The sequence below is a fragment of the Amborella trichopoda genome, chromosome 2 (assembly GCF_054954075.1).
Source record: "Amborella trichopoda isolate Santa Cruz 75 chromosome 2, AtrichopodaSantaCruz75HAP2 v2.0, whole genome shotgun sequence".
Lineage (NCBI taxonomy): Eukaryota > Viridiplantae > Streptophyta > Magnoliopsida > Amborellales > Amborellaceae > Amborella > Amborella trichopoda.
Genome location: NC_142337.1, coordinates 61612508 through 61638130, shown reverse-complemented (window position 1 = coordinate 61638130; position 25623 = coordinate 61612508). Strand labels below are relative to the sequence as shown.

The window sequence follows — 25623 nt, the reverse complement described above, 5'->3', positions numbered from 1 at the left end:
ATCCTCAAAAGCGCAAACAACTAGACTGGATCAACCGCTCAATATCATAGAGGGGATTGTAAAGGGACTTCTCTATCTCCATGAAGACTCTCAAATAAGAATTATTCATCGTGATCTTAAAGCAAGCAACATATTGTTGGATAATGATTCAAATCCTAAACTCTCGACTTTGGAACTGTCCAACTTTTTGAAGTTGATGAAACCAAGGTTGACCCTATCAATGCTGTTCGAACATAGTAAGTAATTCAGTCCTCCACTAACTTTTCTCTACTTGCCGCATTATCCCCTTCCTAGGTTAACTGTATGTATCAGTGTAGTAATGGAAATCTTGATATATCCTATTCTATTTACCTTTTTATTTCGTGAGTGGTCAAGTATTGGGTTTTACGGTCAACAACAAAGCCCAATAACTGAATCCAGCATAGTTTCAGGTTATCTTCTAGATTACACTTGCCAGCACCAGTGTCAATTTCAGGAATTTGCCTAATGTGTCAGGCATGGTGAAACAGAACATGGACTCGAAGCTTATGCACAATTACTCAAGAAAAAGACTTGTACAAAATTATAAAAATTTTAATATTAAAAAAATATGAAACCTTTGAAATTTATAAAATGAATATTGTCATACACATTACCCTATGGAATAAATTTAAAGTTACCAATCTTTCTTATGTCCCATCCTTTAAAACAAGTTCAATGGATTCTCAACAAAAGAATCAAGAGAATATATTAGTCTTTTGTTTTTTATCAATAAAGTTACCTTTATTGTCAATGTTATGTTTAATAAGATTGTTATGTTTAATAAGATAGTTATGGGATACTTTTGCTAACTGGATTACTTATGATTCAGTTTTCTTTATTGATTAATTGATTTTGATTTTTTGTTTTTGTGTGCGTGTATTCAAAATATATAATCTCAAGAGAACAAATAAAATGTTGCCAAACCATGGCCATGCTGCACACAGATTTGTGTGCAGAGGCACACAGATAACTATCCTGAAGTTTTGCAAGAGAAATATAAAGAGGTTGGGAGCAGTGTGTCAAGTCTAGTAACATTTCTTCAATAATTTTCCTTTTTGTTATGCATAGTGTGTCATTCTGATGTGACTGGTTTATAGTAGTATGTTAGCTCATACGAGTTCATGTAACATGGCAAGACAGACGAGTGATTTTTTCTGAGTTTTCTTGGCTTTCAAGCCCACACTTGCTGACTTTTTGCTCTTGCTTTGCCAGCGGTAGCAAAGCAATATCAAAGCACTCGTTGTTGAGGGCTACTTGCATATTTAAGTTGTGTCCATTTTCAGTTGCTGCATGCCTCCTGAGTACTTCATAGGGCGCTGGCACCTCTCAACAAAATCAGATATCTACAGTTTTGGTGTTTTGCTACTGGAAATTGTTAGTGGGAGGATGAACAATGAGGTTCAAGCATTAGATCTAAGTCAAGGACTCATCAATACAATCTTCTCTTCTGCACTATCCCTGTTTCCTAACGTCTTTTTCTTTTTGCGCATACATTAGTTCAAGAGCACTAACGGGCTCCAATAGAATAGGCGTGGCGGTTGTGGAGTCAAGGAAATGTCCTGGAGTTGATGGATCCATCTCTTGGTGAGATTTACTCAAGAAACCAAGTGTTGACATGCATTCACATTGCGCTTCTTTGTGTTCAAGCAGAAGAAGCAGATAGGCCTTCCATTTCTGCAGTGCTTGCCATGTTGGGAAGTGATTCATCGAGTCTCGCATTGCCTAGGCAACCGCCTATGGTTCATGAGGATAGAATCATTACAGGATCAAATTTATCTTGAAATAAGACAAAAATTACTTTTGAGGTTTCAATGACTAACCTCAGCAGTTAGTAATTATGAATTTTGAAGTAGTTGACAATAACTTTTCAACCTTCTGAGAGAACATGTCCCCATCCTTTGTGATTCAATTTTGGTTTATTTGGTGATTCCCATCTTGTGTTTTGGGAATGATTTTAGTGTAATATTTGGTTATGGAAAAGTCAGACATATGCACACATTTCCTCATTTGGTGCTGCATATTTGTTCTGTTCTTCTGCGGTTTGTTTTAACTTTAACCCAAAATTTTATATTAAATGAATAAGGTTATATCAAAAGTATTTCTGCCACTTTCTCAATAATATTCCACCTAAACTTAGGTGCAATGGCTTGGCTCGGATCCAGGTCGGCCTGGACCTAGACCCGACCCGGAACCAACTCGTTCCAAAGTTTTGATCCGGATCTAGAACCTGACAATTTAAAAAAAAAAAAAATTACTCGAACAAATATATTTTAAATATATAACACACAATCATAAGTATATTGCGAATTTATCAAAAAATTATATATTTCAAACTATCCTATCTAAATGGATGGCTGAAATGACCTCAATTACAATATCACACTTAAATACTATTTTATTTTTTATTTTTTATTTTTTCTACAAATTATGTTGGCACCAAATTTTGGGGTGATCCATCCTCTTACATGGTCAAAGTTAAATATAAAAAAGATATTCATGATAAAATAAAATGACTGTTTATTAACTTCTTAAAAAAGCAAATTACAATTTTTTGGTATACAATATTGGTAAAAATTTAAAAATAAAATATTATAAGACAATTTAGATCAAATCGCTTGTGACATTAAGATAGAAGCTATCTTAACCATCCACTCAAATCAAATAGCCGGTAGTGACAAATAAAAAGTTTTCCTTTTTTAAATGTAGGACCGTATTCAATTGGTTGCTACTAATAAAAAGTTTTCCCTTTTAAATGTAGGACTTTCAATGAACCAATTACAATGACACAAGCGGCGTTTTGATTAATCTGCTTTGATGGTAATAATGTCACGACTGGCACTATAATCTATGACATTACGGCTGTTGGCTAGTAGCCTACCAATTCAAGATCGGATGGCTGTACATAGAGGACCAATAAAAGAGTTCCTCAAAACACCCCAATGTCAAATTGAAAGGCCGAGTTAACGTGCGCATGGCAAGAAGGTTGGATACCCTGAACCACCAATCGCACATAGGTCCCATGTGAATATATAATATTTACCCCCAAATGATCTCCCATACAAGAAGTTTTCGGTCTTGCGTATGAATCAAGGTTTTAAAAAATGGATTGGTAACCGGATTGCCCCTTGAGATTTCTAATTCGGTTCGGTAGATCGACAATCCAGTTGACCAATCAGAAATTTAAAAAAAAATTAAGGTTCGCCCTAGCCAATTCAACAAAATCAGCCAGTTCTGTCACAAGTCCAAACTAGCAAGAACCGATACAAACCAGTCAATTCCCATAATAAAATAACAAAATAAAATAAAAAAATAAGCAGGGCCAAGTATGACTTGTTCTCTTATAGAACCAATCTAACTGTCAAAGAACCAGTCAGAACCAGCCGATTAGTGGGGGACCGGCCGATTAGTAGGGGAAACCGGCTGGTTCCCAACATTTTATGGGATCCAAAACGGCTAGACTAACTCCCGATCCGAATAGGCTGGTTCCGATCCAGATCACCGACTTTTTAAAGGTGTGTGCAAGATACATTCCACAGCTAGAAGCAGTAACATAAAACGCAATTAGACTCGAACAAAAGTGCAAATCAAGATAGACAAGCAAAAGGAAAAGAATAGCAAAGAAAAGCAAACAACACCAAACAGAAATGAAGATTACAGAAGTTTTTCATGGAGAATGAACAAAAACATAAACAAAAATGAGGATTAGTAAGACAAAGGAATCACCAAACACATCTACGATTCAAATAAGATCTCAAACAAGCCAGCTTACTAACCAAAACTTCTGTGCCAGAGAGAGAGAGAACACTGGTTTGACTTACCGCAAGAGACAGCCCGTACCATGTGAATATGAACATCATCACATTGGCTTTCTTCATCTTAGCATATGTTTGTACTTGTATGCAGCATTGAATTACCATATAGATAATAATAATAACAACATTGTTTTCCAATCTCTAGATGCCAAACCATACCAAGCAAAAAAAAAATCTCAAATCACAGAAAGAGGAATTGAGAGAGAGAGAGAGAGAGAAAGAGAGGCACGGGTGAATAAATTAAGAATCTGGCCTTATCAATCCACAAGGCTGCGATTGTTGAAAAATATGTACACCAGACTAGAATACATCATCTGAAGACCAGCAATAATCATCCGATGAAAACAGGATCGAGCTACAACAATCGCCATGCCATCGGCCACATTATCCGGTATCTCTTGCAGAAACTGCTCTGCTTCACATTCATCAAAGAAAAACAATGGTCTGAGCGCACAAGTAGAGTTTTTTTTTTTTTGTCTTTTTATTTTTCTGGATGTCACGTGACTATATAGATATATAAGCACTTGCAATCACTTTGCATGGATGTCGCTGTTCAAACATAACTGCGACCATACATTCGAATACAGGCTTTACCCAAACAACGGGTATGCCACTGTAAACTTTGTGCTTTTCAAAGATATCATGACCGCCCATGAGGTAAGCCACTGTCACCAGACTGCTTTGAAAATCTGAGGCAAAATCCAACATCTTGGAACCAAAAGAAATGGAATTAAAAACCTGCCCTAGGTTGAATGGAATTTGAATAACATGTGCCAAATATATTTCCAAACTTGCGGCTGTGTTTCAGGTCTTCAGGTTAAAATTGGGGTCAAATTATGCCAAGTATTTTCCGTGACAACTCATTTTGGGAGAAACAGTGGGGGAACAAAACCATTGGGAAAGGGACAATTTCAGCCTAAAATGGGTTACAATGGAAGTTAGTTGTATTTTGACCATCATAAAATTGAAATCAATTCAGACAAATGGAACCTCAGTTCCAGTTGACATTGCACTATTGGACTAAATCAGAAAAGCTAACCTTGCAAGAATTTTTCGAAAGGATTGAATTGAAACATTTTGAACTAAAACATACATCATATAAAAGGCATATATCATGCATGCACCCAAGAAAAGCTGAGGTAAAAGCACACATCGGAATAGAGAGAACATAGTGGTTAGTCATTTTGAAACAGAAATACCTATTCTTTACACTTGATTTGTTTATTCGCATGCTATCTTCGTGTCAAAGCTGCTAAGGCATATGGCAAATGCCTGGAAAGCCGACAATGGATACCGGAAATCCATGGTGAACATGTCCTTCCCCACCTTCCCGAACTGCAAGAGCACTGTATCCGAGTCATGGGAGTTGGTATTCCCATTTCCATTTCCATTTCCATTCTCAGAAGAAGAAGAAGTAGCAGCAACCAATTGAAAGTTCTTCACAGAAGCCACGGTAACCCGGCCCCTAAAGTTCAAGCACCAACACTGAAGCTGATCATGCCACCTCGGGGCCTTGTTTCTCAACACAAGCATCCCATCTTTCTGGGGTCCCCCATCAAGGGGACCTGAGAATGACGCGTTGGAGCGCACTGATTTGGAGCGGAAGAAGGGAAGGGCTTGGAATGAGGAGTCCAGGGTGCTCAAGGGAAACTCGGACTGTGTCGGGGCGACACCACCTAGCTCGAGTGAGGATGCTGGGATTGCATCCATAACACAATGCATTCTCCTTGGGCCCCTGGCACGTAGGATTCAGTTAGTCACAAGATTGTATCAATGCTCTCTCTCTCTCTCTCTCTCTCTCTCTCTCTCTCTAGAGATTCAAAAGTTCGCTCTTAAGCTTTGGGGAATGATCTTGGTTCTTTTCCACAGTTAAAAGAGACCACTTAAGAGTAAACAAGTGGAGAGTTTCCCAGCATCACTAACTAAATACATAGTGCTCAACATAACTCAGCCTACCAGCATCATTTCACAATTTTCCAGTAATATGGAAAAGGATACGTGTAGCCAACCCCAAATAGTTGGGATAAGCTCGGATGATGATGATGATGGAAAAACAATGTAACATGCTTTCTGTTCAGGAGGGATGAGTCCAACTAATCATAATTAACATAGTAATCAAAGATGTAATACGAGTTGTATCTAATTGGTAGAACACCAAGTAATATGAATGAAATTTCAGATCTCACTGCAGAGTCAATTAAACCAAAGAACCTGAATCACCATATGTCAGGAGAATCCCTAGAAACAAGAGTGGCTTCAAATTCAATGAGTCCATGTTAATATAGTGATATCCATATGACGCTCACAGAAATCCACCCATTAAAGTGTTGGTAAATTTTCACAGTAGGAAAATAGTATCTTTGAATGAATAAGCTAAGCATAGAACCTCCCTGCTATTGGAGGGTAACTGACCTAGCCTGTGAGAACTTAAAGAAGTCTCAGAAGGAAAAGAAATGGATTTATTGTTTTTGAATAATTTTCTGATGGTGTATGAATTCAAAACGAACATAGTATTGAAGCTTCGGAATGTTGGCCAGGCTATTCTCAGGCTGAAATTGGTTACCATGTGTGAAGCACAAGATGTAAAATACACATGCCTATGTGTTACCATCTGTGCAATGCACAAACATCTGCAGGCCCATATACAAAAGAAAAATAGCACATAATTGTGGTTACTCCTATCATGGGGTTGCTGGTGCCATGTCAATTACAGAACACAAATTTCCAAATAAATAACTTCATGAATTAGTGGACAGTTAAGTTACCTGTTACCAAGGACATTCAATTCATAGGCAATGTGAGCGACTGTGTAGTTGCCAGCAGGGACTCGTGGGGATACTTGCTTCAAGCCCACTCGCCGGATTGAACGGCTCTTTGAGGCCACAGCTCCAGAATGAGGAGGCTGACCATCATAGACTGTGAACTTTGTTCCTAGAAAGTTTGATCTGCTCATCAAAGAGAAAACTGTTAATGGAGGGAAGTAGGCCGTGATAGGTGACACAACATATGCTGATATTGTATACAGGAAATGTATACATTAGTTTACACAAGTATGTAGGTAATTTACATAACAGCTCTTTTAAGTGATGTATGGTATAAGAGGTATAACACGATTGTAAACAAATGGTCATTAAAGTACCCTTCATTTGATATTTGATTAAAAGAACATGGTATTGACAATTTGGTGCAATGATCTGATTTCTCATCTGAACAATTTCTAAGAATTTCTATACAACCAATTTGAGGAAATCAATATTGACAAACAAAGCAGCGATTATTTCACTATCCATGATTTAACTATGCATATCTTTCAAATAACATTTTCATTTCAGTATCTAGGTAGTTTCTAATACACATCAAATACCATCATGATATTGAAATTGAAATGTGTCGACTTTATCAAAAATAAATATAAATAAATCAATAAATTGTCTTCAGTATTATCAAACTAAAGTTGGCCTTGAGTGTACATCACAGCAGGAAGAAAAGGGGTGTCACGACCAAGGACCAAAATATCAAAGATAGAATTAGTCTAAACAGAGATAATATCGGGTGCTCAAGCCTGATAGATACCAAACTACCAGCAAAGTGAAACTGTGGAATGCAGCCACAGCATTTCAGACTGAACTTGAGCCATGGTGCTGCCTCCATTCTTATGCAATGCAAAACGAAAATGCAATACGAAGAATAAGCAAAGTAATACTTCCTTAAGCTCTTAAAGCATATTTAAGAGTGACACCCTCTGGGCTACATGAGATAGCATGATTCTATAAAGCAAATCTTTCAGAGCAGGCCTATCCACAGAGTAGAATGCTCCTTAAAAGAACAGCATATTACCTTCAATATTGTTCAAAGTAGCTAGCTTTATGGTTTTATTAATAAAAACAACATTTCATAGTAAATACAGCAGATCCCCCGTGCCCCTATGATTGCCCATTTATAGTTTAAAACTCAAATTTTACATGAAATGTAACCACTTTTCCAATCTGCTCACTTAGGATACAATTTGAGTCTTTGTCTTTATTTTCAAGAAGAGAAAGATATCCAAATTGCGGAGAAAATCACTACATAGATACTTGATCATTTTGGATATATTTATGCCTAGGTGGTTAATTCAAGATATTCAACGAAAATTAATTTTGAAACAACAAATTTCTGAACCATTTGCTCAAGCAACTTGATGTAACATGTATTTCAACTGTCTATAGGAAAACGTCCTGTAGGACAAAAGTCCAGCTATCTTAGAATCTCAAGCTTTCAAATTTTGCAGTAAATGGCAGCTCTGTGTGACTTTATAATCAGTTAGTGCATTCGCTCTTTAAATAAGGGCACATATGTTTAGAGTAATTATGACACACTAAAGAGTATTTTCTTTTTATTGGAAAACTAAGTATTTTCACTTGACAGGTTTTTTGGGGGGCGGTTTGAGGATCTCAGCGTATTTTCACATCTACAAGGACATTGGATATTGAATTACTCCCGCTCTATGGAGGAACATGAGCATCACAACCACCATTTATACCAGAGTGTTTACAAAAGATTTCAGGATAATTTCAGTAACTTTTGTTCTTAAATAAATCAAGTAAATCTAGAAAGAGGAGAACGAAAAAAGGAGAAAAAGGAACAAGAATAACATATACAAGGGACAATCATGTAAAAGGAGAACACATTAAACATTAGTGGTATTCTTCTATCACATAGTACTCACCTCAATTTTCCAATGTATGTACCACTTCCTTTTGACATATCCTCAGCATCTAGAGAAATGATATAATCAGTACAGGTAGGACGCCGAAATTTACGTGCAGCAAGAAGGAATTTGCCATTGTCAGACAGTGCTGCAAAATTATATTTAGCTTCAGTGTGCAGGAGTTGTATCATTACACTATAAGAAAGATAATTCATGAAGAAAATCAGATAGCTAAAGCAATAAAGAAAAATAACAAAAAGGAAAGGTAAAATAATGAAGTATCAATACACAACTCCTAGCATTACAGAACCCATGAATACATGAATAAATTGGACACAGATGCATGCATTGTTATGTACTATTTAACAACGACATATATGTCATGAGTCTTTAGGAGAATATGATGAGCTAACGCACTAGACAAGCGTGTCAACGTGCAAGGCACGAATACCGTCATGGGAAACCGTGTTGTTATGCAGGTCAGGAAATGTTTATTTTTTTCATTCACAGACATGTTATGTCTACCAGGTGGACATACGAGACATAGCAATGACATGCTGCCATGTGTGTTTAGGACAATAGGCCATGCTCACACACAAGGCACACACGTCAACATGCAAGGCATGCATAAATACAAATTTTGGCATGCATGTCAATAAATTTCCTTCTTTTTTTTTTTTTAATTCACAGACATGGCATGTCTGCTACATAGACGTGTGAGTCCACAGATTGAAAACGCATGTGCGTCCATTTTGTAAGACGAGTTTTGGCATTGTAGGACGTGTGTGTCTGTTTGGTAAGACACGCGTGGGTGCATGTGCCTTATGATATGGACCGCATGTAAGCGCACCTTTTCATTTTTTTTTATTTTTTTCTATTAGAACCTTTTGAGCTGAAATTTTGTGGAGAGATGCGCAAAACTTAGGTGTACAAGAAAAATATTATATATTCATACATAAAACAAAAAATATAAACAAACATTACCCCACACCATCAGTGAACGTGGGCAGTCCGGATTGCTAAATCTGGGCTGTTCTATGCTGAAGCTAAGCTGGCTGGCCCATAAAATCCAGATACACATGAAAACACGTGTCCACATAAAAAAATGTATAAATATAATAACATACCAAGATACACATGTACGCTACTGTACAAACATGCATTTGCCTGTGTCAATACAAATAATCAAATGCAGATGCAATCAGACATGCACATAAAAATATGCACACATGCATCACTTTATGAATATAAAAGATGAATGTATGTCCGTGTTTAGCACAAGCATAGCTATGTAATATATACATAAAACTATGGAAGCATTTATGAGATCTACACATGAATAATGGGAAAATTCGCATCAATCACATAAATTACTTGACGTCCCCCAATAATGATGAAACTCTGCACAGTAACTGCTCCCGGCACTAATTAAGAAACAAGCAAGCACGTTGTTTTCTTCTCTTTCTTTTTTGGCTAGATAAACAAGCAGTATGCATCTTCTTTTATTTTTTGGCTATGTAAACAAGCCAGCATGCTTATCATCAAATAAGCACAATATCAGTAAGCCATATTTCCTTTCTTTCTAAAAGGATCCATAAGCCAAATGGTGGATCTCAATCTGAACCTCATGATCAAGAAGATCATGAGCTCCACACCACTAATCTATGATGCCTTCTAAATGCAAACACCATTTGTGGAAGTGAAGGAAAGTATGTAAGTATGCATATACAAAATAATACTAAGGCAACATACTTTGAGTTAAGCCCATGTAAAGATGGTAGGTTTGTGCTGTTCGGTTCCGTTTTATGTAACACTGCATGAGTGAGTCTCTTGGCCCCGGCTGCAAACAAGCCGAAAAGTATTAGTGGGGACAGGAAATAACTTGCTATCTGAAACAGAAATGAAAGTTAAATGGAAGCTAGGTCGTGAAGTCATTTACAACAACTGGATACAACAAAATATGTGAATCATGTAAAAACGAAATAAGACCATTGTCATAATGATCAGTAAAGCATGCCAAAAAAATAACACTGAAAGCATGCAAGCAGATCAGCTTTTATCATAATTTGAAAACATGAATGCATTTTCGTCATAGAAACATTGTACATAAAAAATTTCAATTAAAAAATAATTATAATACAATAAAATATGCAACAAAATGTATGATACTTTTTTCTTTTTTTTTCGAGGAATATTCATGATCTCAATTATCATCAGAGGCTGCAGATAAGTTAAAACAAGGACGAGGTGTCCAGCAAAATGTTACATCCCACTAGAGTATCCACAATAATTCTTTTGATCAGACAGATCCCAACATTTCCCGACAAACTCAAGCATTAGCTAGTTAACAGATTAGCCTCCATAGCCACATGACAAATATTTATTTCCTTCTCTTTTCCCATCAATCCTAAATCTAAAGAGCAAACCTATAAGCCTCTGCAAGAGAGATCATTGGTCCTATAGGCAATGGATAACATGATAGGAGAGCGAGCAATGAGGGATCGTCACAACAGCATCATCCAAAAGCATGTGGAAAGGAAGAAGTGTGTTTCCAATGTCTACAAAAAACCTAAGAAAACCTTGGGCCCCAAACTCTAGAGAATATCTCAATGACATCAAGAGAACAAGGGTAAATACTAACTGATAGGAACAAGCAGTATGATTGACTGCCAGAAACAAGAGGTGAACAGCCGCTTATAGTGTTTCATTGGCGTAATCAAAATCGTTTTCTTCCCACAGGACAAAGCCCAGTTAGATACATCAAAACACATCTATCAAGTTAACCAATACGTGAAATCCATCGGTTGGCAGCATACAACTTTTCCATATGCCTGCTGGCTCAGCTATCACCAGTGGTGAAGCAGTCATCTTTGGCATCTACCTCAGTCAGTATCATGCTAAACACATCACATAGAGAAAGGCTCTTCCATTCCACAATAGAAGTGGCAAAGAGCCCAAAGAAAACTTCATGCATGGCAGAAAACCTCTTCGGAAATGGCAGCAGCTTAAGCATTCAAGGAGTATACCATAGAGGGAATGATTCAATAACATAAGTAGATGGAAAGGCTGGCAGCTGAAGTGCCATACCTATATAGTTGGTGGAAAAGAGTGAGTGAGTCAAAGGCACAGCGAGTATTGGTCAAGTAGACCTAATATATTATCAGTGGAAACTGGATAACATTTGGCAATTATAATAGGCAGATATAATTCTTTATATCAGGATACGATATATCCTCCAAGTCACACAACTCTAAATCCATTCAGAGGTAGAAACTACAGCAAAAAAACTTATCAAGAAAAAAGAAAAATAAACTACAGAAAATGATAATCGCATGACAATTAATCCTTCGTGATCATATAATTAATATAAGAAAGAATTTTCTATTACCCTATTCCTGTATTCCACTAGAACATGAGAAAACCACAGAAAACTAAGTAATCTTGCAAAGAGATTCAAACAGTGACTGAAATCAGTAAAACTACATTTTGTGTTATAACAAGCTCTGTCGCATAAAAAAAACAAATTAGTGGGCAGTTTTAGCTCATGTTCCAGTCTAGCATCCAGAATTGAACGCAATACATGATACCCTTTTTTTAGTGCTTCCACAAAATGAATGGCCATTCCAAAATAGCCTAAGATACAAGAATCAATAGTCAATAACAAGGAAGTGAGAAGCACCAGTAAAAGTTCTACCAACAACAGAATCAATCCCAACAATAAAGTAAAGCAAAGAAAGGAAAGCAATGGCTGCAATACCATCAGATATTATAGGGAAATAATAGAAGAACTTCTTACCTGCTTCAAAGAAATGGGGAATGTAATCTTGCCAGACTGCTCAAGTGTCTTTACGATCTCTTTTGTGATATCTCTCCAACTCCTGCAAACCCCACCACAAGCAACCACGTTTTTCCTCTGTGGCCACACATCCTCTGCCATCTCCACTCTCGATATCACATCCCTCAAGAGCTCAGGTGGCATATTTGCCCAACAACTCTGCTTAAGGGCGTCAATATTTCCATTGCTGCCACCATCACTAACTGCACTATGCGATCGTGATCTCAATATGTAACCCATCTTCACTTCTAACCCCTTCTTCGTAACAGTGCCATTTTCCCCCCTCCTATCATGAATAATACTCCTAAAAGACATCCGTTCAGCTTGTGCAATGATACCAATGTTTAATTCTCGAAACAACCCGCTGACTCAATGATATGCCAAATTCATCTATGTTTTCTTTTGCAAAATTTGAGACCTTGCAGCTTTATTCTTGATCCAATTGGGAAAACAATATTTACATGAAAGCTTTAAAGCATCTCAGCCAAGGCTTGCCCCACTCTCAAAAGCCACTCACTTTCCATGATCCCCCAATTATTTGTGACTCAAACAAGAGCAACAGACCATAATACATTAATCTTACACTTGCCTTGACGCATCAAATAGAACAACAGATCACAATCATGAAACCATCAAATAATTAACATAACAAATAATTAACACATAAAATGCACAAGGACTGCTCCTTAACAGAAGAATCATTCCACTATTTCCGTTGCATTAAGACTTCAACCTTTCGATATAGTTCCAGGCTTGTGTACTACTCAATTTTTTTTTTGATGAAACTAATCATAATCTTAAAAGCTTTATGAAAAGATAAACAGTTGTTACCTATTCCAATTCAAGACTAATTATGGCTCTTTCCTTTGAAGCTTTTAAGCAATAGTTACTGTTTTCCTCACTTCAAAACATCAAATTATCTCCCTGGAAACTCATTGTAATGGACAAGTCACTGCCTGAAAGCTTCTGAATCCTCAACAGCATTAAATCCCACCCTTTTTCTTTGATAAAAAATCAAATCCCACAACCTTTCTTATGAGAAAGTTTCAAATTTTAACCCAAAGGTAACAGATTTATCTCAAAAAACCATTCCAATAAAATATTACAGGACACCTAGCTAGAAGCAATACCCACTGATCTTCATACAAATATACATACACATAGCATGAGACTTCTCATCAACAAATTGGAAATTTTACCATATATCCACTAATTTACAGCTCCAATCCTTCATTATTTTTTCCACAGACCACAAATCCTTTATAAAAACGAACTTCCTCCATTAATTTCTATCCATGAAAGTTGATCCCAATCTGAGAGTTCGGTCTCATCCCAAGACAAATCATCTTGAAAAAATCTTAAATTTCAGAGTTTTGCAGAGATGGCCGGAGAGAGAAAGAAGGGAGGAGATGGATGGAAGAGATAGAGGCGGAGATGGATAGAGGGGGAGAGGAGATAGAGAGAGAGTGAAAAGAATCTCACCTGCAAATTAGGGCTTCATTTCTTTTTTTCTACTTCCTACCATAAGAGACGGTCAGGAGAGAGAAGGTGGCGCCTCTGGGAAAGCTTTGTACGGTGAGAAACGGGCAAGAGAGAGAAAGAAATAAACAAACTTTATTATTCTGACACGGTCATGAGAGAGAAGCACGGCCTTTTAGTTTTCTCTCCCTTTCTTTCTCTCTCTTCCAGGGTAAAATGGTAGCCGGCTTATTACAAAACGAAATAACCAGAATATCACCGTATTTACAACAACATCCCTAACACTTTATTAAAGCATAACAAATCATTTTTACTCGAGAAAACGAGTATTTGCATTGAATAGCCGGCATCTCGGCAACAAGAAAAACGATCATCTAAAAATACAGAAAAATAGGGAACAGAAAACTAAAATTAGAAAACAAGGAAATTTTTTATGGTACTCAAAAATAAATCGAGCTTTCAGTGTAATGGTTTTAAAACTCGGATTAGGTTGGGCAATGTTTTATAACTCGGATTGGTGGGGCAGATTGTTCACTTACATATTCGTGTTAGATTGTTGGATCAGTAATCTGGATCGAATTTGAATCAATGATCGAGAAAAAAATTTTAAAATAAAATAACATAAAATTAAAATTAAAATTGAGAGTTGACTTAGAAACATTAGAGAATATTCAAAAAAATAAAAATTTATTTGTAGGGTGGTAGGGGAGCTGGGCCCAAATTTATACCATCTTAGAACTTGTTCAATCTTAACCGATTCCCATCCAAGTCAGTGATTCAAATACAAGATAATGGGTATTGAAACTGATTTGGTGTAAATTTGGGTATAAATCTAAACCTAAAGGCATTTTTTACAATAATTCTTTCTGATTTTTTTATGGCGGGGAGAAACAAGTAAATAATGATCAAAATAACAAGGAAGTTAATGTTTGAACAGGTCGAGCCATCTAATGGTGTTTTGGTTTACCCAACAATAACAATACCTAGAAAAAAGGTCCTCTAACTCTTTTTTATTTTTTAGACATTTTTATTAAGAGAAATGATATTATAGGATCATCTCCCATCTATGTGTGTAGGACCCAAAGGATTACCATTTAATTTAGCATGGATCTATAGAAAAGTCAAATCCTACATTCATGTGGTAACCTTTTTAGAGATCTGTAACAACTTTAATAGTAATCCTTTGGGGTCGTATACATAGGTGGGGGAGAGTCCTATAAGATCATTACTTTTTTATTAATTACCTAAAAATACATTCTTATTTTTTAATTCATTTTCCATTTCATCCATAAGTCACGGTGTTTTAAAATCCGACAATCCATAATAGATTCGGTGGTAGGAAGTCCTGATTCCCTCTACCCCAATCCCATCAATTTTCTTAATTTTCCTTTTCATTGATTTTTCATCAATTCAGCCGATCTTTCTCGGGTGTGTGAAAATAAAATTTATTTTATTTAAAAATATTTTATTTATAAATGTGAAGAGGAAAAAAAGTATATGCTTCCTGTTGCAATTTTATTGAGGATAAAATTACGATATACAATTTGTGGTCCACCGCATACATCCACCGTCTATAACAATAACAAACGAGGGAGATGAACTTACAACTTTCACCTTGAGCTGCAGTTCATCATCACCACCCATCTGGATAGCGAATTGCATATGGGACACGTATTTTGCAATCACCTAAAATAAGCTCCTATAGTTATTATTTCAATATAAAACCATTTATTTTTGGTATAAAACATATGCTATACCATAAAAGATGCCGTAGGCATCTCGAACTGCGCATAATCAAATGGCTTGATGTGTGCCCCTCCACCATATCGCTAAGTCAAAAAAATATTTCTCCAACTTTTATCAAAATAAAAAAAATTTCGAACGTATGCGGTTTTTTTGTATTAAAAATAAATCATATCGTGTTATACATTTCATATTATCCACAAGGGGATGAACGACATATTGGATTAAAGTTAGATGGATTAAATCGACCGAGTTAACTGGGTTTAGAAAGCTCAAAGGTAGAGAGATGAAAGAAATTGGTAGAGATCTAGAAGTAGCTTACCATGCCACAATTGCACCTTTGAGATGAGCCTAGCTCATCCAGACCGTCATTTTATTGGGTGGAAAGATATTGTCCATCGAAAAGTGAGAACCCACAGACATCTTACCATGTTAAGTTGAAATAGAACTCATATAAGCTGGGCTACTTTTAAATGAGTTAAAACCCTTGATCATAATTCCCATTTGAAATGTGTTCTGCCGAAGTTTGTGTGAAACAATGAAAGGGGTTGGGTCATGATGGTAGCACCCCCATACTTCGTTATCACGTTGTGGTTTTCAATTGGTGACACTTTCAAAAAAACTAATTTTTTAATTTATTTGAAAAAATAGGTATAGGTTTGTCTTCCTCATTGAATTACTAAAAAAAAAAATTAATTTGTGTAAAAAAAACAAACGCTTGTTGAAAATTTATCACCGTTGGATTTCTAAATCAATGGGCTAGTGGAAATGCAAATCTACGGTAGCGAATTGAAAATAAATTAAAGAATCAAACAAATTTAGAGAGAACCTAATAGAACTTTAAAAAGTAGCTAATGCTGGGGGAATAACCTTGCCAAAGAAGAGGCACGAGAGAATTGCTTAGCGTAATTATTTTTAAATTGTATATATTATTATATAGAGCCGAGGTTCTAAACAATTAAATTTGAGCTTACCTTAAAAATTTAGATGTGGAATGTAGACACCAAGCTTGCGCCAGCCAACAAACAAAGCTCAAGGTACATAAAAGTTTATCTAGAACTTTGTGGCATAACAACCTTAGCCGCCTGATTTAAAATCTAACAGCTAAAAAAAATTGTGAACTTAAAAAAAATTGTGAATCCATTATTGTATAAATATACTCAATCTTACGCATCACCTTAACAAAATTAATGAGATGCTTTTAAGTTTTAACCAATAATTCAAAAATCATGACTTAGAATGAGAAGTGTCTGATACTGTTCGAGAATTGGTTCTCGGTTTTTGCTTGGTTCACCAATAAAATGCCCCTCTATTCTAGTTATTTTCTTTGTTTTTACGTTTAATTCATTTTTTCAGTATTATCTAATGTTTAAAAGTCCTTCCGTCTATTTTATATTAGATTAGATTAGGGTACTTATATAAAAGTATTCTTCTAAATTACAGTATATAATGAGATCATTTACCTTTTGTACAAGGTGGTCACAATTAATCTTGACCATTGGATATCAAATTGGGTGGCTGCATTTATTTCACTGACTAAGCTCAAAGTTAAAAAGAATTTTTCTTGAACTTTATGACACACCTAAGCTATCAGATTTCACATTGGATGTTTGTAAGTAATTATGTCCTCTCTGTAAAAAAGGTAAATGGTCTCATTCTATGCAATCTATTCTTTTAATGTATTTAACTTTTTTTGGACACTCACATACCATTGTTTTGTAATATATATATTTTAATAATGACACTTTTTTTTTAAAAAAAAAAAACATTTGATTTATGTGGGTGATGTTATATGATGAAATCATCATCCACTATAAGTAATAAATATTTTTATTTTAGTTAAGAATTTTAATTTATCCCTACTTGATTATTTAAAATACCCCTCGGTAAAAATATATATATATTTTTTAATAATGGCACTTTTTGTAAATAAAAAAAAAAACATTCGTTTTATGTGGGTGATGTTATGATGAAATCTAATAAATAATCTTATTTCAGTTAAGAATTTTAATTTTATCCATATTTAATTATTTAAAATACCCCTCGACAAAAATGTTACTGCATAATGGGTAAGCTTAATTAGTATCTAAAAATATTAAATATATTAAGTAAGAGTTCAACTAAAGGACAAATATTTATCTGGATTTTTAGTCACTCCTATATTTGAATAAATGATGATTAAACAGTTCTCACTCAGAGGACCGTTTGGTTTTGATGGACTTTGGTCGATCAGCGCGGTTTCAATATGGATCTGAAGTTTCAATTATCCATATATATATATATATATATATATATTTTAATTTGTTTTATTTATTTATTTATATAAATTAATCTAAGATGTTGACAACTCAACGGAGATGCAGCCGCAGCGGGTGGAGGATCGACCCCAACGTTATATTTTCTTCGTACGTTCCTACGATGGAGATGGTGTCATGTAATTTGGGTAAAACTTTAAGCCCTTTATCGTCATTCCCATGTGTAAACATGGGCGATAAAGGGGTATCCACCGCATGTCAATCACCCGTCAAAATCCTGACGTCAGTTTCTACGTTTTTTTCTTTTTTCTTTTCTTGCCCTTTTCTTTAATGGCTGATAATTAGCACCGATGTGACGGATTGTCTCTATGTAACGTCGACGTCTTTGCCCTTGGCATCTGAACTAACGCCTTTGTCCCATTACTGACATCGAATATTCCATCACATTCGACGTCCTTTTGTCCTTTTAGAAAACGATAACGATAACGATAACGATAACGGCGTTATGTTATTCCCATTTTTTCGTTACTGCCCCGGATCTTCGGTATGATAACGTCATCGCTGATTATTGGATTTAATTTAATTTTTTTTGTGTTCTTGTGAGATCTTGGCCGTTCATCTGAAGTGTTCGTTATCCCAAGGCGGCTATGAGCGGTAGGTATGCATGTTTGGTGAGTGGCTGTCAAGATTTTGAGATGAAAATTTGATTCTTTAATTCTTTTTGTTGGAGTAAAAATTGGTGCAAAATTGTCTAAAAGCTTCTGACCATGGATTATTCGTCCATTCGGAATGACCCAAGTCGGATTAGGTTCGAGGGACACTTAGTTTTTAACATTTTATCTTTTTACTCCTATTCCAAGTCAAAATTATGTGTATTTTGATGGACATCTTAAAATTAATTCAAAACGTACGGGTAAAATAGTTAATAGTTAATCTCGCAGGTGATTTCAATAATTTTTCCTTAATTTATTTACTAACTCACAGCCGAACTGACTCGAGAATTGACCCCATTCAGATAAACCATATCAAAATCGGACCGATTCCTTTTTTCAATCACCATCGAGAATAGATTATAATCTTCAATTGGAAATATTCTGATCAACTGTTCGCTCAAGACTTCGGCTTTTAGCCTCCAAATTTATGGCAAAATATTGAATAATTAGGTTAAATTGTTCATTTGACATATAGAGTTTTCATTGATCAAGTGTAACAGTGACGATCTTAAACCTGATCATAGTGAAAAAGTAAGTAGCATATCCTCGTCAATATACAAAGGGATTATATACTATGACACCATTTACCGTTATTATAAAGATGTCGCATTTATTTCTAACTATTAAATGTCAAATTCGACGGCTTGGAATGTGTCACGAAGTTTTTATTTTGGAACTTTGAGTCTAGTCAATAACATTTTCACAACTATCTGATTTGAAATCTGATGAACAAAAATAATTGTGATTTTCTTGTATGAAAAGTAAATAGTTTTTTATATATTTTCTCATATAAAAAGCCTGAATTTTTTCAACATTTATAATATGTATACATTCAAAAATGATTTTTTCGTTTAGAACCTAGTAACATTCTCACTCATGAACTTTTAGTACTTTGCCACATAGAAAATACAAAAAAAAAAACAAAAAAATAAAAAAAATAAGAAAAGAAAAGAAGAAGAAGAAGAAGAAGAGAGAATCGAGTCAAATGAAAGCATGAAATATTAAAAAGCCTTCCAACACAAGGTTTTGCTAACAACTCCAAAAATTCATCATTACGTGTGAAGTTTGTTATCCTGTTGAATGCAATTGCCTTGAAGTGTAAGTTATACCACCTCATAAACGGCTTTGTGATTATATGTATAAATATATAAAGAAAGATATAAAATAAGATTATTTATCTTTGGTACGAGGTCATCATTAATCTCGACCATTAGATGTGGAAATAGATCGCTGCACTTATTCCATTGACCCAACATAAACTTCATAAGAATTTTTTTCAAACGTTGTGACGCATCCAAGTTATCAAATTTCACATTAGATGGTTGTAACAATTGTCATACAGGTTCAATCTAAAAAAAACTTTTTTGTGGATTAATAAAACATATTTAAAATATTAATTATTTAACATTTCACCTATTTTTCAAAAACACATATAAAATTTCACAATTTTAGTTACATTATTATGTTGTCTTTTAGTGCATGTTTCGAAACTAAATTAAAAAAAATGAGTGAGGTATTAAATACTTAATCTCATGGATGCTTTTTCATAAATTTCTCTTTCTACCATTCTCCCTTGTTGTTTTGTGTGGGTGAATAAAGGAGAGAACTCGTAACATTTGGAATAAAAAGGTCACAATCTCTCTTAAACAAAACATCACGATCCCTTTTAACGTTCTAGATTTGAAATTGGAAGGATGAAGTGCGCCGCTTATCACGTTTAGAGTTCAAAAAAGTATTACTAAAATTATGTAACACAATTATAGTTGACAGGATTTTATATTTGACATCTACTAGTGATGGTGACTTTTTTATATCTATTAGGTCTAGTCATAGCAAAAATCATCACCCCCATGTTTATATTTTTTCAAAAGTTAGAGAACAAGCAAGGGACCCTAGTAATTTCTACCAATGATGCATATAATACTCATCCCATCTAGGTTACCTTGGTATAGATTATAAAAATAGTTGGCTTATATATATATATATAGAGAGAGAGAGAGAGGGGGGGGAAAAACATCATCATCTTCCAAACCTTATCCAAAGTATTTAGGGCCAACTTTGTTATTCATGCTCCGCCATTCATATTTAGTGTAACCTCTAAAAAAGAAATACGGTATTCTCATAGTTTTGGGTTGGTTCGTTTAAACTTTTAGAGAGAGATTTCTAAGTTGCTTTGAATGTTAACTTTCAAATAGCTGTGGAAAAGAGGAAAGTCAGTAGATGGTATTGATCGATCGGGAGAGCGGGTTCAAAGGGAAAAATCAACGAGCGTTTTGCCAACGTTTGAAGATATGTATACCTTTTGTGACCAAGACTTATAATTTTCATTTATGATAAGTTTCTGCGTAGCCTACCTCAAATAGTTAGAAAAATAATAAGTTTCTACTAGCCGAAGGCATTAAAGATCGTTATTTGTGGTAAATCACGTATTCTTTGTGTTATTGTGGTGCGATTTTATTTTTACCATATTTCTCACACTCAATTGTATTCATCTCCATATAGAGGATATCCACCCATTTAAGGTTCCTAATTCCTAAAGTGAGGGTTACTGAGAAGTATCGACTACCGAAATATCTCTCGTAATATACAATCCCACAACGTAAAATGGTATTGGAGGTTCTAAATAGCAAAAATGTCCATTTATTTGCTTTATACATGTATGGCAGAGCCTCTGCAAGAGCATACTGTACAAAAACTCCCTCGAGCAAAAGAAAAACTAGGGAGGATTTTTATTTTTCTCGGATTTTGGGATCCATCAATATAAGATATATATTTTTAAATAGATTTTAATTTATTGAACACCTAGATCTTGGCCTACAAAAGTTGGGACGTTATTTTTTAGGCACATAGATAGTCTTATTTAATTTATTTTCCATTTTTTGAGATTAGTTGTCACGTTCTATAGGTTAGTTGTTACTTTCTATAGGTCAGATCCCAAAAATTGGGTCCAAAAAATATTCCTGGCACCATTTTTACCAGAGGGAGCAAATGCACAGCGTACCCCTCTTGGAGCATCAACTCTTCTCACATTTGCTGTAATCTTATGCGTTTCTTGTAGTGCACTTTATTAAGAATAAAATTCAAGGACAATCATACTCCAGTTGATTTTGAAACATATGATCATGTTGCCATGAAGACCAAATACCACTGGCTGAAAGCTGATCAAATTGACCATTTCCTTGAATCATTCAAGACTGAGAGCTCTGTAAGAAGAAAATGGACAGCAGAATATCAGCTTCCTAAAGCCCCGCCTTTTAGTTTTTTTAAAAAAAATTATAAATAAATTTATTTTATTTTGTCTTTATGTTTAAAAATAATCCCATATATTTCACATCTTACAATCAAGTCATTTTTCAGAATACACAATTTTGTTACTTTTTTTATTCATCAGATTAAGCTCAAATTTGATACTTCCACACTTCTCACTATCAAATACATATAAAAATATTTAAAAGTAATTTAAATAAATAAAATTACCAAAGTTACAAAATTGATGTTAATCCGACATATAAAAAAGATGTAAAGTTAAAATACATTTGATGTTATAAAAAATGGGACATAATTATAAAATATAAAACACATGGGACCGTTTTAAAATATATATATATATATATATATATATATATATATATATATATATATATATATATATATAAAAATTTATCAATAAATTTCCCAAATTTTTATTTTTCAGCGATGTTTCTAGAGTCAAACCCCAATGATTGGAATCGAGAATCGCCAATCTAGATTGAGAATAAACAGGGATCAAACCGGTTATGGGAAAGAATGTCCAATCCCCCCACAAACTCCCTTTTATTTTATTTTTTAAATTTTTTAGAGCTTATTAAATATTTTCTTTAGTCTTAAATCGCCTTGTAAGTGACCCCTATAAAACCCTCTTTCTATTTTTTTTATTTCTTATTTTTTAATATTTTACCTAACTGGTGTTCATGTAAATCTTAAAAATAAAAAATAAAAATAGATCTTTACGGGCAATTCAGATGAACCCAAAAAAACATTAGATAAATTTTAAAAAATGGTGGGGTCTTTAGAAGGAGCTATCTGATACTGATACTTTCTCGAATCCCAGCTTATTTCCATTCCAAATTGACAATTCCCGATCTAAATCTCAAACCAAAATGTCTCTCGTACCAAAATATTTAATGGTCATAGACGATGATCATTCTAGTCACGATTCCCATTATTGCCCAAAATCTCTCCATCTCATACCAAAATATTGACTTCTCTCACTAATCAAAATATTGCGCTTTCTCTCTCTCTCTCTTCTTGTCTGGGCCCAAATCCCATACGTCAGATGTAAGAAAAATCCAAAGCCTGCTGCCTCCATAATTTTTTATGTGGTTAATGATATCTTGGGGTTAAATTTTTACTAGAAAATTACCTTATTGAAGTGCCATGTGCAAAATAGTTAGGAGGAAAAGAGAATTTGAGTGTGCAAAAATCTAAATAATTAATTGATCAACAACAAGAGAGACACATTTCAAATTGTTTATCAAAGGAATGAAGAAAACGTGGCTCCCTTAAGGAAGGGACTTGGATACACAGCCCACGGAGGCCACATTTAATTGAAGAAGATAAGGGAGAAGGTACAAGTGTTCCATTAGTGGAAGGAAATGTGGTGTCATGTCCACAAATACACTGCCCAAGATAATTACAAAGAAGGTTAGCATGTCACACTCATACCTCACCTATTTGACTCTCTCTCTTTATCACTCTCTAGGGGTGTCAATGGGTCCGAGCCCAGGTCCAACCGGACCCAGACCCGGACCAGGACCCAGACCCGATAGTACTTGGGTCCAGGTTTTAGACTTAGACCCGACTTTTCGAGTCCAAAATTTGAACCCATACCAGGACCTGAAGTTAGGTCCATCCATGGGGTCCCATGTCTGGTCATCTTTATTGCCACCCCTACCTCAATCAATTCCAAGTATCTCTCTCTTCGTCTATTCATGCCCTCAATCAATTCCTACTAAGTCCACTAACAAATTTGGGTAATGTATTTTTCAAAAGTATGGATTGAAAATTATTTCAGTTCATCATAAGCATGTATTTAATGATGTAGAGGCTCCAAGAAACAGAAGGGATCTAGTATTGTCGTATAGCGAAGAAGATATATAATAAATAAATAATTTTGATTTGTTGGGTGTTTTTTGTGGGGCTTCTTACCTTTAGTTGTTACAAAAAAAGTTGTTGTTAGGGAGACAAGGGGACCAGAAGATGGAAAGCAAGAATCAAATAAGATGAGGTGAATATCTTATCTATTTCTTGTATTAGATTTCATTAGACCTATATGTAGAATCCAGCAAACATAAAATAACAAATAAGGGAACTACTTATGTTTCCCCGGTTTTATATTATGGAAAATTATTTCACGCCGCTGGACCACATTTCTACATATACGGTCCAGAAAGTACAAAGCAACCATCTTAAAAATGGATGCAAGTAAATATTCCATCTAAAAACAATGGAAACTAATGGTCCAGAAAGTATAAAGCATCTATCTTAACAATGGATGCAAGTAAGTGTTCCACCTAAAAACAATGAAAACTAATGGTCCAAATGTTTTTTTACTAGAATTATTATTTTTAGTTTTTAAAATTTATTTACTTTTTTATATTCATGATCTCTTAAAGATTAAGAGTCCTTAAATGGAACATAGAGAAAATGCTTTATGACACAAAAATGGCAATGTCCCAAAATCTAAAAGTTGGTACAATGTACTTGTGCCAAAGCATTTTCTCATAACCAAACACCAAAAGTGCCCCTTGTTACACAATTGCATAATGAAACATGCTGTAAAGAAGTTTGCATTCCATTTAAATGGGAAGTAAAAGCGGAAAGGTGGCAATTAGTAAGAGGGATTGCATTTTTTAACATTTGTTATTGCTAATTCATGAAAGTTAATGTGCATAAAATTACCACCCATGAGTGGTTATAATAACCGCTGATCCAAATCAGAAATTGATAATCCATAATGGAAATCAGTAGCGACTGCCCAATTCCTAGTTAGAACTTCTAATAATTCAGATTTTGATAGACTTGCCTAGTTCCACAAGAAATGGACAGTGATCCAGATCGTTTGAACACACATTTGAATTTTTTTATTTTTTATTTTTCAAAAGCCTAAAAAGAAAAGAAAAAGAGGATGCCCAGGGCGGCGGCGACCTGGCCTCAACCACGCGACCTTTGCTGGTTCAAAGGCGGCCCCTCTTACCAACCAAATAAGAAACCAAGACTTCGAATTGCCAAAACGGCAAATTCACATAATTAATGTCAATACGCCGAAACATTTGACCTAATCACGTAATTCTTGTACCTTGTCAAACCATACAATGTATTTCACTTAGGTTTAGAGAACTGACAAAAACATCTCCGTGCATTTTAAAAATTTATATGTTATAAATTACACGTAAATCCCAATTTTTTTGTAGTGAATATAGTATTTTATGAGAACGAAAGAGAGATAATGACATCACCACTTTCATTCTCTGAGTGAATCGTCCGGGGTCCGAATCCGATCACGTACACATCCCAAAAAGAGAAAACATGACATCACCTCTTTATTTTTAAATATTTTTAGTTATTTTTTACAAATTTGAGATTGTAAGAAATATTAGTGCATTGAATTTGAGCTCAATCCCATATATATAAAAGAAGATAAATTAAATGCTTATGATAGAGTACTCCTACACGTAGTATTTATTTACTTAATGCACTAAACATTTTGGACATTTATTATCCTTGCTTTCTGATAAAAAATTTTAGAGTACAGGCATTTTCGGTCATGAAGAGGGTTAGAATATAAACTTTTATAAAAGAAAAATAATGGTAATTTATAATGTATGCGAATGATATCATTATCTACTACAGTTAACAACTGATTCTTTTTTATCAAAAATTTTTATTTTACCCTTAATTAATTATTAAAATACCCCTAAACAAAAAATTACCAAAATGTAAAATAATGGTATCACGTTTGCTTTGCTAAAATGTTAAATGCATTAAAGAAATACCCCATATGCATATGTAAGAGTACCAATCAACCCAAAATTAA

At 34.7% G+C, this 25623-nt stretch overlaps 1 protein-coding gene and 1 long non-coding RNA gene across 4 annotated transcripts; one reads left to right on the top strand and one right to left on the bottom strand.

The window, feature by feature from the left end:
- On the top strand, positions 1–1897 carry LOC148783404 (uncharacterized). The gene is made up of 2 exons (XR_016049936.1): positions 1–236; positions 1234–1897. It is a non-coding gene; the product is annotated as an uncharacterized LOC148783404 (long non-coding RNA).
- A 2010-nt stretch (positions 1898–3907) lies between these two features.
- Positions 3908–13860, bottom strand: TLP3 (tubby like protein 3). Of its 3 annotated transcripts, none has more exons than XM_011629111.3 (6): positions 12320–13860; positions 10276–10363; positions 8542–8671; positions 6599–6778; positions 5033–5568; positions 3908–4541 (listed from the first exon to the last, which is right to left on the bottom strand). In XM_011629111.3, exons 1-5 carry the CDS (start codon positions 12671–12673, stop codon positions 5055–5057), a joined length of 1266 nt encoding a protein of 421 aa, XP_011627413.1. In that variant the 5' UTR covers positions 12674–13860; the 3' UTR covers positions 3908–4541; positions 5033–5054. The 3 variants fall into 3 exon arrangements, with proteins under 3 accessions (XP_011627413.1, XP_006855409.1, XP_020529780.1); XM_006855347.4 differs by having other exon boundaries at positions 3908–4248; XM_020674121.2 differs by having other exon boundaries at positions 3908–4245.
- Between the last annotated feature and the right edge of the window lie 11763 nt (positions 13861–25623).

Bases quoted from the DNA above. Each gene is read 5' to 3' on its own strand.
- TLP3 (XM_011629111.3), bottom strand. From the start codon at position 12,673: ATGTCTTTTAGGAGTATTATTCATGATAGGAGGGGGGAAAATGGCACT. The intron at 10,364-12,319 runs GTAAGAAGTTCT...GCTTGTTTGCAG, and splicing joins TCCCCATTTCTTTGAAGCAG to CCGGGGCCAAGAGACTCACT. The intron at 6,779-8,541 runs GTGAGTACTATG...TTTGATGAGCAG, and splicing joins ACATACATTGGAAAATTGAG to ATCAAACTTTCTAGGAACAA.